At 42.0% G+C, this 14,457-nt stretch overlaps 1 protein-coding gene across 2 annotated transcripts in view; it reads right to left on the reverse strand.

Moving 5' to 3' along the window:
* LOC306714107 (ELKS/Rab6-interacting/CAST family member 1-like) overlaps positions 1-14,457 on the reverse strand; it is a 102,164-nt gene that overhangs the window by 21,630 nt on the left and 66,077 nt on the right. For both annotated transcript variants that reach the window (XM_079184054.1, XM_079184053.1), the window contains 2 exons: positions 7,078-7,225; positions 708-815 (listed from right to left, as the gene is read on the reverse strand). In XM_079184054.1, the coding sequence (XP_079040180.1) occupies positions 708-815; positions 7,078-7,225 (256 nt within the window). The remainder of the gene's footprint in view (positions 1-707; positions 816-7,077; positions 7,226-14,457) is intronic.

Genomic DNA, 14,457 nt, shown 5'->3' on the forward strand with positions numbered 1-14,457 from the left:
AAAAACATGCCCCGAGAAATCATCAAAGGGATGAATATAGTCAAAAAATTACTAACTTTAACCCAAATTACTAGAGAGAAGGAAAGTCTTAGGATTTTCAAGAGTGAACGTTGATGAAAGAATGGAAGAAATGATATGATATGACAATATCACAACACCAGAATCAGCTCACAAACTCACGGATGAAACAAAAGAAAAGTAAAGATGGAAGACGAATGACGAGCACATCCAAACGTGATCTGATCCAGATAAAGAAGACGCTCACCCAACTGTACAAAATGGCGGACCAAGAGAGAGAAAAAAGGCATGTGGCTCGCTAGGCCCAAATACCCTCCTCATCATCCTATTGGTTAGTTTGGTCCAAACCGCAGCGTGAGTTTGGAGAGAGCAGGAAGTTAGTTGGTGAAGCAGAAAATTTGAGTAAAACATAGTAAGCGCAGGAAATAACATGTTAGCTAGTAATAGTTGAAACAAATTAAGTAAGTTCATGTAACTGTTACACCCAGTTCAAATACATGAAAGTGTGTCTTGCTGTCTTTCACTTGAAAATACTTGATAATGAAAATAACAGCAAGATTAAGAAATTGTATTTTAGAGCATGCTTTCATCCATATCAGAGTGATGATATTCAATGGTTTGTGGGGGCTGGGACCATATTTGGAGGTTATCCCCAAGTGGAGTCTCACTGCTCTGGGCAGAGATCTTACCTGGTCTGGGGAGGGCTTGTGATTGTTGGGCAGCTCTGAGTTTGGAGTGGAGACCTTCAGGTGGTCATCCTCATAGTTGTCCGCCATCAGTTTCATCCGGTTTTGAGTCTACAGAGAGAGAAAGAGTCAATTAGATCACATACACACACACACACACACACACACACACACACAAAGACCTGTACATCACTTCATGTGCTGTACATACACACTTACAGGAGCACTTTAAAGGACAAACTAACATCAACATACAGTGAGTAGACTTTTGTCTTTTCTATTTCCTCCCTTTTTCTTTCATCCGTCACTCTCATCTCTACCATCTTGGCTCTTCGTTCATCTCTTCGCTCTTCTCCCTTATGCACTTTATTCTCTTCTCCTTTCCTTTCCTATCCTCTCCTTTCCTCTCCTGCTGCTCCATCTGTTTCACATGTTAGACTTATACTTTAAGTTTTAACAGTGGCCTGGAAAGAGCAAGTGAGTGAGAGAACGTTAGGGAGGGAGTCAGTCTAAATCTGTCAGTATTGTACAATCTAAATCCCCTTAGCCTCTCGCTGAGCCCTGCAAGGAACAGGGGCTTAAGCAGACCAGACTGAGGTTTTGTGTGTGTGTGTGTGTGTGTGTGTGTGTGTTAGAGACAAAACGTGAAAGGGAATGTGAATTCCAACTTTCATAATATGTGTTTGTTTGAAAGCTAAATGAAACACTGCATTTTGCAGGATGGTGTGTGAGCATGAGATAGTGGTGCTAAAAACGTGTTTAAAACTGCGTGTATGTGAGGGCTGTATTAAGTGTGTGTGTGTCTATGAACATAATTCAAGTTGAAGAGAGCCTCCCCTGGCGTGCACACGGACATTATTCATTTCCTCGTTTTCTAAAGACGGATTTAAAATAACCGCACACATATATTTAAAACAAACAGGGAGAGTAAACAGTTCATCTTGAAACCATGTAAGTACAGGACCTGGAGTCACCGCTGAACTTGTAAATATACACAAAAACACAGACACGAACGTGTGCACACACACAAACACACACTAACAGCTGTAGAGTGATTATTATTTGTCTTCACTTCCTCTCCTCATCACAACGTTCAGAAGCATGTAAACCACAAATGATCTTTTGTTAACAAAACAAGAAAGAACACAAGACAAAGAAAGAAAGTATTGCAAATTAAATATAAAAAGTAAGTCTGAAAATGCTTTCATTTTGAAATGATATCCAGATTGATGATTTTCGTTTTCAATCGTTAGCACACTAAACACACAGTCCGTGTGAATCCTAAAATGTGTGACTGTACAGATTGTAAGCATAACATCTGCGCCGACTGGGCATGCTCCAGTTTGGTTTTAAACTCCAGTAGATTTGGGGCATATGCATTTCTAGTTGATCTGCCAAAAGAATCTAATAAAATTGATGCTTGTTGTGCGAGGAGATCCGCCGTTACCCACAATGATGTGACAAAAATGTCGCCATCCCCCTATGTACGCAAAAGTCCCCACAGACTGGTTCTGGCCCGACAAGCATTTACAGCTAGAATACAAAGAGAGGCAAATGGTATTGACTTTCTGGCAAACAATGTTAGAGTGCATAACCGCTTCCAAATGGATTCAAGAGCGTGTTGGGAAATGAGAGAGACTCAAACCATCTACTCTAGTGCAGTCTAAAACACCGAAGCCCAACGTGGGGCTCGAACCCACGACCCTGAGATTAAGAGTCTCAGGGTCTCCAACTAGCATTTATAGCTAGAATACAAAGAGAGGCAAATGGCATTGATTTTCTGGCAATCTATCCTACACATGCAACTATGTACTGAAACCAACAACATGCATATTAAAGCATCTTTCTCCATGTCATCTTTATCAAATTCTCATATTCAAACCTAAAAGGCCTAATTTCACCAGCATTTCAAATTATAATATTCTTCCCGATTAGATTGTAATGCAAATTCTTCATGTCAAGTTCAATTTTGACTCCAAAATGTAACAAAATGTTTGCTGTTGACCAATAGGAAGTCATCTTAATAGTGCAGATCTGTGGGGGAACAGAGAGCTGGATAGAAGAATCCATCATAACTTGTTAGCTACACCTACACACACACACACACACACACACACTTTCCTTGCTGGCCTTTCTTTACATCTTCCCCTTTTCTCTAATTGTCAGGAATGCTGACCTCAGCGCACTTGCTGTGCCAACTCTCTTTTTCTCACTTTATCTAATCATCACACCATTATTTCTCCCCTCCTCCTCCCATTGTTCCCTTCTTCTTCTCCCCTCCATCTAGCCCTCCTGCGGCTCTGCTGTAACCTGCTGACAACGGACAGAATGAGAAACAAATGAACATGGATTGAAGCAAGTGGAGGGCGCTGAGTCATGCTTAGAATAAAATGATTTCATTGTGATAAGACTCAGGGGAATATTAGATCAGATTATTGTTTCGTCTTTCCCTCCAGTGGTGAAAGAGAACCTCGTTGATATCTGTGCAATTATCAATAATGAAAAGTTGCTGAGTCATGGCTGGACAAGAACTATTTCATCATGATACAAAATTAGATTAGTTTTTTTCTCGTCTCTCTGTCAAGAAGATAAAGCTGTTGATAAGTGGAAAATTACAAATAACAATGGAAAGTGTCTGTTAAGCACTGAGGGAATTATTTCATTCTCATAAATCTCTATGGAGTAATGAACTAGATTGGAACCACAGTTGTGTGTAAAGAGAGAGACAAATGAATAAAATCCCCATCACTCACTCACTGGTTCACTGTTGAACTGGTAATTAATTGAGAGTTCTGTCCTGAATAGCAGAAATATCCCTTTTCAACTACAGTTTCTTCTAGATTAAAGCCACATTCACAGTCATCTGTCCACAGGAACTTGGAAACTACCAAACAGTGATATGAAGAGCCAAAGTCTTCAAAATGTCCATAAGCCACACAGGTGCAGAACAATGTCCAAGACCACGGCCACACATACACCACCTATAAATGTTAACCATATGTGCCTCTTGCAAGGGCAGATGGTGGTGTATTCCACACCTTCCCCGTCTTCTTCTTCCATTTCTTAAAGTATTACAATCACCCCCCCGCTTCTCTTTGCTTTCACATACTCTTTTCCACAACTTATCTCTCTCTCTCTCTTACTCCCTCTCTCTCTCTCGTGGTTTTAGTCTCTGTCTGTCCACCAGAGAGAAAAATAAAAATGAAAATAAAAGGGAAGAGGAGGAAGGAGACTGTGAGAAAGATATGAGAAGAAGAGTGAAGAGAGCTGAGGTGACCTTGATCTACAGCCTTCTGCTGACCCCGCGGCTGGGGGTCAAAGGGCAAACCACAGGAGACACTTTCAGGGACAACCGTATATTCTCGAACACACACAGGTGTGTTTTATGTATGAAGTGTAAGCGCTGCACATATACAGATTATTCTCCCTCTTGCATCCATCCATTTATCAGTCAAGTTTAAATATATGTTGCTATCTTTGCTATGTCATTAGCAAACTTCACATTTACGCAATACTGAATTTAGACGCTGAAGTTTCTCTTCCTATAAAGTCTGATGAAATGAAACCAATATTTAGTACATATCTGATTATTAAAAAAACTGGGGCAGAGTAATTCTAAAGCACCCCTACATTACGTGCTTTCGGTTGATTCAAATGTAGCCTTCTGTTCTCTTTAATGCCATGAATTAAATATAATTTAATCACTCGGGCTGATTTTACACTTTGATCTGATCCTCTGAATATAATTCAGACCAGGCATTTCAGCACACGCAACGCGTCCATCCAGTCAAAAAGCATGGACTGGCGAGTGATGGATTTGAAAAAATACTCCAGAGAAACGTTTCCAAAAATGGCGGCGTGGTTCGTCCATCACACAGGTATAAGTGCATGACATTTTATTACTTTACAAACCTAAAAATACTGCTTTCTGTCTTCACCTGCCAAACATCACCTGATGGCTACCAAAGTTTACAGATCACTTTCATCCCTGATTTATACTTACCTATGATTTCAAAACCGCAACTCTGTCTCTGTCCACCTGTCAGTCAGGTTATCAGTGGCAAAGTGTGTGCATATGTCACTCTGAAGGACCGGGCCAAAAATACTACACCAGCATCAGCTCACTTGATGGTTACACAGCAAACACATACACACACACACACACACACACACACACGCACACACACATATATGGGAATACTGAGGAAGTCTCGGCTGTCATCCATCATCGAGGGACTGAAAAAGATGATACCGCAGAGTGAAAGAGAGAGAGAGAGAGAGAGAGAAACCAAAGAGGGGAGTGAAACCACTCACACCTCTACACACACACATTGCAGGAGACAGTAGAGTCTCTGTGTTGTGAATAACCACCTTCGAGACCCTGAGGTGTCATAAAAGACTTCAAATAGGACGGAGAAAGACGAAGGGATGAGGGAGGAAGAGAGAGGAGAGTGATGCATGTTATAATGACTTCATTTGACACAGCCACTCTCGAACAGGTCATGCTCACCCGCTCTATGACACACACACACCTGCACATGATTTTCCTTTCCATTGTGCGTCTATCATATTAAGTACTTTGGAGCTCATTCTATCCAATAAGTGGGTTTTTGGCAATATTCAATAACTGGAAATCATTTGCAACAAAAGTATTGCTACATCTTATCTATATGAGAGGTTTTAAGGATGACAACTCCATTATTTTCTTTTTGAACGGCAGTTTAGTTTCCCAGTTTGTAAATCAAGGGAAATAAAAGGGTCTCGGTTTGGTTGTGATATGTTAAATCCCATTATTTAGCCTGCGTGTTTGGTGGTTGGAGCGATGTGCAATGTGAAACTGTTGGTCCCATGTATGCAGAAACATACATTTGTGTAGTAGGGTCAAAGAATATTCTAAATTTGAATACATATGCAAATAGTAAAAACAACCCTGATATTCGAGGATAAAAATGAATATTCAATTTTGAGAAAAAAAGCAGCACTACCTGTCTGCCTCACATGCCCTAAATGCACCACATCAGTCATAATGTCTCTTTTATTCATTGAAAATGAAATGTAACGTTAGGTCCAGCTAAACAAGGAATAATTCAACAACAACCGTAATGAAGGCAGAGAACTCGACCGCTGAGAGTGACACTGTGTCCTAACTCGTTATTACGTCACGATAGGTAAACAAACCACGTACCTATCAGCTGTGTGCTCGAGATCAGAACTTAAAATATGGGTCAGTAGTACTTGCTGTCTTCCGACGTTTGTGCTTTTTTAACAGCTGCCAGCTTATTTAGGTTTTTGTCGTGAAACTTGAAGGTATTGAGTAGATTACTCCTCATTTCAAACTTCCCAAACAATGAATATTCAAACGGCATTTTTGTCCAATTTTGACAGGCCTAGTATGTAGCCGAGTGTGTTAGTGGTTCAACTCACCATCCCATAAGCTCATGTCATAGCAGCTATGGTTACGGTATAAGGTGGAAGCATGTGATGAACAGTAATTGGTGTACATGTGCAGCCAGCAGGATTGAGGTTAAGCACCGGAGCTCTGACTTTGACCTTCTTATTATGTATCAAATTATTCATTAATGTTGATCTTGGAAAACCATCTGCTGTTGCACTCCAAGCTATCCTGAATTTGAGCATCAAATAAATGTCTCAGGGGGGAACCAAGTCAGAAACAAAAACAAGGAGAAACAGATATGGACGGAAAGTGAGAAGACACACGTACAGATGGGAGACCAGTGCAGAAGAAATCCCCCAAACTCCCAGTAGGCTCGTCCACTAAGGAGTTGGTTAATTCACTAGACCCACGAGAACCTTTACTGTGTGTGAGTGTGTCTCTTGAGTGTGTGAATAGACCTCTGTGTGGAACCACAGAGGCATTTGGTCATGTTTATATCCTTGTTTTTGGCCTGGGTCAGTGTACATATCGGTATGTGTGTGTGTGTGTGTGTTTGCTTTGTGAAGGTGTATCCATGCCATCAAAGTGACGTGTTAGGTTGTGTGTGTTAGTCTGTGTGTATCTGACGATAGAACATTTAAATAAATACAAATTTCATATTAAAGTGTTGTCACTGGAGATTTGTAGAACATTTGAACTCTGTGTGTGTTTGTGTGCGGTGAGTGTGGGAGGGGGGGGGGGGGGTAGTTTAATCCTAAATTTACCCGTGGTGGTCGGAGGACTGTGGTCACATCTGGACTCGGCTTCTCTCTGCCTCTCTTGTTTTCTTTGCTCCCCTCGTCATTGCCACCTCACCTGTGCTCCCTTTTTCCCCCTCTCCACACTTCCTCTCCATCTCTGCTCCTCTCTTTTTAAAGAACTGACCAAAAAGTTTTCCAGGTGTCCACTTGGGCGTTAAGTGTGTGCACATAATCCTACCTGCTGTTTGAGCTGATGAACCAGACCATCCTTCTCTCTCTTCAGAGCTGCCACCTCATCCTGGGTTTTCTTCTTCTTGGATGAGGAAAGCTCCAGCAGGGCGATGTTGGCGTCTTTCTCACTTATGGCTGCCAGCAGGGCCTCTTGCCTGTACAGAGAGCGATTATGCATTTTGTTAGCAATACTAGAAATGAACTTAATTTGATTTAATTAAAGTCCCACTTGGTGATATTGCACATGATGATATTACTGTAAAATCAGTGGGAGCTAACTGCTTGTAACAGGAACACAAGTTGTCCCTGTTAAATTTTTTTACTTAATGAGGACCACAAACAAAATTCCAGTCACTTCCCTCGAATTTGGGTTGGAAACACAAATCCTGTAGATGGGTAACTCAAAATCCGGACAACAGATCCCAAACTATCTGCACGGCTGGATACTGATCTGTGTGTACTTACATTTCTATGGTGAACCCTTCGCGTGTCAACAAGTGGAGGAAAGCATTCTTAAATGAGGAGCCACTTTGTGATTTAGGAGGATAAAATTGGCGTATTTGTGCAAAAATATGGGGCTTCCTGGTGGTCAAGTATGATGCATACCATGCAATCAAGATGTTTCCAGTTTGTTTTTAGCGAGGACCTTTATGGCATGTTCACTCTTCCTCCCCAGTTGCTCTTCATACGATCTACCACAACAAATAAGGAATGTGTTTCACCACCTTTAACTTAATCTAATTCTATAAATTCACGCACACCCACTCTCTGTTTGTGTACAGGTATTACTCTCTCGCCTGAATCTATCTTTCCAGCCTCTCTTGTCTCTCTCTATCTCTTCCCACCGCCTGGATAGTCGGGCTGACTGATAGATAGCATTCCATGTGGTTCAGGAAGCAACAAGCCGCATCCCATCCATCCCATCAGCCACAGATCTGGCCGAGCCGCATCTGAGGACACGTAACGCTCAGAATTCTTCGAATTCTGTCCGTTTCCAGAGAGATTCTAAATTCACAACAGGTTTTCCATAACCCCCAAGGGGCCCAAAGATTGGCCACACACAATCACACATGCACATAAACACACTAAGATGCAAACTTTTATATGAGGGAATAAACAAATTCCCTCTCCGTCTATTTCATTTTCCTCTCATGTACCCCACCACTGTACCTACAATAAGCATGTATGGAGATGCACATACACACACAGGACATATAATCATCCAGATACACACACAAATCCACACTGACGCAGACCGAGGCATATTACAGTTACATTTTTTACAATCCTTAAATTGTTTACTTTCCCCTCTTTACTCGGCACGCAATTACCCCGTTTCTCACCCTCTCACGCACAAACACACACATAAAGATACAGATACTGCGGTGCAGCGAGGAATGCAGTGATGAGAGTGTCTAAATGAAAACAGATTACATGTTTGGACTGCGTGAAGACCCACAGATACTTTGGTGAACCTCACTGACCACACTGTCAGAGTACACGTGTCCCATCATGCATCTGGACTGCAGCAATCCGGTCAGGAGCAGGGGGGGGTGAGGGAGTCGAGACCGGGGTCGGTAGAGTGATCCCCCTCAGCCAATGTAACAGTAACAGTTAACTTTATATATGCTCCTTTTCTGCATCACAGTGTTGACCATTTACATTTAACCAACATGACCTCCTGGACTTCTGTATTCTGAGAAAGAACATTGTGAGACGCTGGAACACTGTCACAGTCTTTCCCGTTCTATTTTCACATAAACAGAACACACACACACACACACACACACACACACACAGGAAGGCTAATGGAACATTAGTCTTGTTAAAGCTAACAGTGCGTCTAGTTTAATACCATATCTGAGAGTTACCTGCCAGCACATGGCGCTTATAAACCCTGGTGATAAAATGATATTTATTCCAGATGCACTGGTCTCATTCTGGGCCTCTCTATGGCTCTCCCTTCATCTCGGTATGACACACACACACACACACACACACACTTACTCTCTGCTTGGCCAGAGCTAAACACATGCTTATGACAAGTGCTGGTTGTGGCTACTGCTGTTACAATGTGATCAATTAAATCTGTTTCAAGTGCAGCTCTCTTTTGCTAAATCTTGAGATAATTCTGCTGTCAGAGGGCTCTTAAAAACATAGTATGCTCTCAGCTCTGCTGGCAATGTGTCCTTACCATTGAAAATAGTAAAAAAAAAAAAAGCAGCCAGCGCTGTGTGGAGGAAATGTTCCCAGTGGATACGAAGCCTTAGATCTGTAACTTTCCTTTCAAGTCTTTCCTTTCTGCAGCCATATGGTGGCCACAGTATAAGGAAGGTCTACCAACAGAAAGTAAACGCTTATTAAAGAAGTATCTGTAAGATCGGCATAGTTCTCTATTTTGTTAAGGCGTGTTTTTTAAAGCATTTTTGCAAAACACATCCGAGAGATTAATTGTTAATTTGTGCGTGCAGTGGCATTTTGTTTGGATGCCACTCTGTTCTTTGACTGGTCAGCCATGGCATCGGCTTGATACGGGACGATTCTGCATAACCCCAGGTTAGGTTCAATGCCAGCATGCCCGAGTTAAGGAAAGATTGTGTTACGACAAATAAACTGTTCGACAACTAAGACACTTGGTTGGGGTTGTAAACAGGTTGTGGCAATCTTAGAACCAGTTGGAACCAATCGGTCTAACAAGGATAAGCCTCCGGGGGGGCTTTCTGGGGATCCGGTGTGGCTAGTTGATATTCCGGCCAAGACCTTCTTTTATGTGCGCTGTTTATTATTTACGGTCCCATTAGCAACTTGAGATGCAAGACTAGAGTTGGAGTTAGTTCACAAGCTAATTTTAAAACCAATAAAAAGCTAGATCATCGTCAGACGACAGCCGGTGGGTTCCCAGATTGTATTTCAGTCAATGCTTTCCACCTCTTTTTCTCTCCACACGGATTGTTCACCTGCGTTCGATCAAAGCCTGCTTGAACGTGATTGGTCAACACTACTCAGACTACAAACTCTTCTGATGCCAAAAATCTTGTCCCGCTGCTAAAAATTCTGCATATGAATGAAGAATCTCTTTATACAGATAATGATTCTGGTAATGGTTTAAAATTTAAAAAAAAGAATATGACACTAATTGTACATCTGGTATTGGAAGTAAATTTCGGTCTTTGCATCAAAGTTGACTATCCACCACTCCAACCTCTCCAAACCCTTACTTCAGTTGGCACTGAACACTGGCGTTGGATGTAAATTATGAGGTGCAGAATCATTCAATAATTCCTACAGATGTTGGCCGTTTTTTAAAAGTTTTTGTTTTTACAACAAACCCCCCAAAAACCCTAACAAACGATATACAATCACTTTCTGTGCAGCAGAAAACCCTGACTTTCATGAAACACTGTAAAAAATATAGAAAACTGGCAGCAGGCTGACTTACTGTTTTATGCCACACGGTAATGGTGCTGAGTAGTAAAACAGTCATATATTTATATGAACATTTCACAGGTTATTCAATTTAACAAGTTTCCATTAACATTATATTCTCTTCCCACTTCCTCTCAGGCTCTCTCTCTCTCACCTATTCGCTATCAGTGTCTCTCGCCCACCCTGCGTTTCTCATCTCTTTCTCCTCACCTCTCCCCTCGTCACTCGTTCTATCTCTCCGTCTGTAAAGAGGACGGGAGGCATTCTTTCCGTCGTTCAGCGGTCGTGTGCCATGATGTCATCTCCATGGCGACAAGGCAGACGGTATCCAGATACACGCAAACACACCAGGCACCTGACCCCAACCCCAACACACACACACACACATGCACACGCACACACACGGGGGGCTCTCTCCTTCCTAAAACCACTTAAGGCACCCCACTCTATCAGAAACACTAATGCCTGGTCTCAGATCACACACACACACACACACACACACACACACACACACACACACACACACACACACACACACACACACACACACACACACACACACACACAAAAGCAGCTTCCTGTGTGTGCTGCGTTATCTCTTTCATGCAGTCGCCCTCTACTGCAATCTACAGTGTGTGTGTGTGTGTGTGTGTGTGTGTTCAAGTGACAGTTGTATGTGTGTGTTCATGACAGCATGTCTTTCTGTAGGTGCGTGTGTGTGCTCATAAGGATGTGTTTATGTGTATTTCAGTGTGTGTGAATGTTCACAAGTCGTCTGTGTGTATTCAAGGCTTTATACTGTGCATGTATGTGTGTGTGGGTAAGAGTAAAGTCCCTGTGTGTGTGTGTGTGCGTGTGTGTAAAGTAGATCCAGTCCTGTGTGACATTAGCCAGTCTCCGTCTAAGACAAACACAGAGCTATTTTAGAAATAATCCCCTCTCTGCTCTCTCGTTCTGACTGAACAAAGCAGCTCTCCATTGTTTTCAGTGTCACTGTCTGCTCCGGTTACACAGGAGGCTGCTTGTAGGACACCAGAGTTTACTCTTTAACCCCTGTAGGACATGGTGCGTGTCAAGCTCGACCTCATTTCTGTGTGGGGCGGTTTCGCTCTACAAGCTGGGCTACAGAGAACCACATGCGGGACTTGTTTCAGACTTTGAGGAATGTTTTTCCCAAACTTTCTCCACCATCAATTGACCAATTTTTGAGAAACTGAACGAGCTTTTGAGGCGAGTGAAATCAGCAGATTCAACTCGGCTGGCGACGGGGGATTTAGAAAAATGTGATAATCATATTTACTGTAATCATGAGTGCTTAAATGAAAACTAAGAAACAATACAACTTCAGCTTATTTCAACCCAAGACTGAAATTAACATTAAATATGGAAGCAGGTCATGGCGACTGCCCTTCTCTGTGCCATTAGATCTGGACAGAGGAGGTCTGAGATGCCTGATTGGAGGATCAAAGAACCCACTATCGTGTGACAAAAGGGAAGATGTGACTTTACTGACAAGTGCAGTTAAAGTTCTGAAATACAACCTCAATACATTGTACGTCTTTGTTTTGATGTATTGTCTTGTTTAGTTCTACTTTGCTCAGCCAGTCAGTCAGGCCAAGAAATGATTTTGCACAGTGGTGGTCACGGAGCTCACGACAGATGTGGCTTAAAAGAGGACAGCTTTGGGGAGTTGGGGGTGTGGTCATCTGGATACAAGCTGAGGTTAGATCAGCCTCAGCTGGGTCGCCCGGGGGGAAGACATTTAAAACACCTGATGTAAGTTCAACATTGAGGATGCGTGAGGATGAACCACGTACATTATTCAGTAAGCACAGTCTAAGCTTGATGTACATGCAGCTGATAATAACACAATGTGAAACACCATCATACTTAAAAAGTTGAAAATTGAATTTCAGCAGGGTGGCAAACTCAGCGTAGATTTTCGACATTTTTATTTGATGGTAGAAGTGTATAAACATGCTGTTCATGCAATCCTGAATCCTGTCCACATTCCCACTGTTCTGTTTGTCAGAAAGAAAAGGAGAGAAAAGACTGTCTGGAACATTTTTGAATAACTGAATTGTAAGGAAAAGTGTAGTTTTAAAGAGTGAAGAGAGCGGAGGAGAGATGAGAGGAACAAGATACAGGAGGGCACAGCTGGCTCTCAGTGGTAGCTAATGCTGCCTGGAGACACATGCAGACACACACACACACACGCACACACACACACACACACACACACACACACACACACACACAGACACAGGAGTATAGAAAGATGGATGTAAGAAATCTGTGCTGGAAACTTCTTATTTTCAGTCTTTCTCCTAAAACCCTCTCTTTCTTTTCCTTTCTGTTGTTTTTTTTGCCAGATAATCAGGTGGCTGACAGACCTCACACACACACACACACACACACCTCTGTGACTAGTGTTCATGACTGTGCATAATCTACTTGTACGCAGGATATACAATTAATCCATTTTTAATTCCTCCTTCTGTCTTTGCCTTTCTTTAAGTCTCTCTCTCTCTCTCTCTCTCTCTCTCTCTCTTTCTTTATCCCCTTCTATTTCTCTCACTTTTTCCTCTCTCTGTCTCTCTTACACACACACACACACACACACACACACACACACACACACACACACACACACACACACACACACACACACACACACACACACACACACACACACACACACACACACACAGCTACTAGTTTAGTTTCTGAGTCTCTAGAGTGGGGCCCTGCAGAGTAGTATTTCTCTCCCAGCTGACAGCTTCTGTCCTGGGGCAGACAGCCAGCGAGCACTGGGGCCCCTATTCTCATCTGCTCTGAGCTGACCCTCTCTCTCTCTCACACACACACACACTTTTTCTACCCCTCTCTCTCTCTCTCTCACACACACACACACATTTGAGGTGTAAACTGCTGCTTTGCCTCACAGCTCAAAATATTGAGAAGAGAGAAAGAAGAGAGTAAAGTAAGAAACAGAGCAAAAAAGCCTCTCTTTTACATTTTACCCACTCTTTAATACGCACACACTGAAAACACTAAACACCGTATATAAAACACATGTATATATATATAACCTATATATAAAACATTATATAACATATAACCTATATACACATGGAGTAGATAGTATTTTTAAAGTAAGGCTTTCCTCCACTTTGAGTACACACCCACCCACACACACACACTTACTGGTTTATGGCCCTACAAGAGAAAACACAGGGCAATGAATGCACACATCAGAGCAGGTTTTATGAAACATTTGTTAGTGCTGGCCTGCCATGTGTGCAGCATCAAAGCAAAGACAGCCAATAAAGCCCTGGTTTATAGTGAACCATTTACTGCAGCTCTCTCTCTCTCCTGCGAAAGCACCAACACAAAGTTTCACTTCACTGGATTATAACAGAAGTTATTAGAGAAAATGATCGACGCCTACCGCCGTTGTTATGTGCATCCACAACTTTGAAATTGCTCTCGAGGGCTGCATTAAGCCAAACACATCAAAGCGATAATAGTAGGTTGAAAATGTAGAATAATGATAAAAATGATTATCAGGAATTACAGTAAAGAATGCCCTCGAGGCTTTTATTCAACGGCAAAAAAAACAAAATGTGTTTTCTGATCTGGAAAGTTTACTTGTTTATTAACACTGTAAGAAAGTGAAAAGTCTCCCGCAGCCTGGACCCCTCTGATGTCCATCATGTATATATATATTTTTGTTTTATCATAACTTCTGTCAAATGTCTATAAATGAAATGTGTTGCTGTCAGGACGGCAGCCAGGTCCCGATTTGATATAAACTTAGTTTCATCTTTGACTGACACTACTTAGATTAAAATAGCTGACTGTATAATGTACAATAACACACTGAGAACAGGAGGATTGTTGGCGAGATCTTTTTGGAAGCTGTGTGTGTGTCTTAAACTATAGTGGAAGTGGGTCAGAG

Source organism: Pholis gunnellus (assembly GCF_910591455.1).
Source record: "Pholis gunnellus genome assembly, chromosome: 22".
Lineage (NCBI taxonomy): Eukaryota > Metazoa > Chordata > Actinopteri > Perciformes > Pholidae > Pholis > Pholis gunnellus.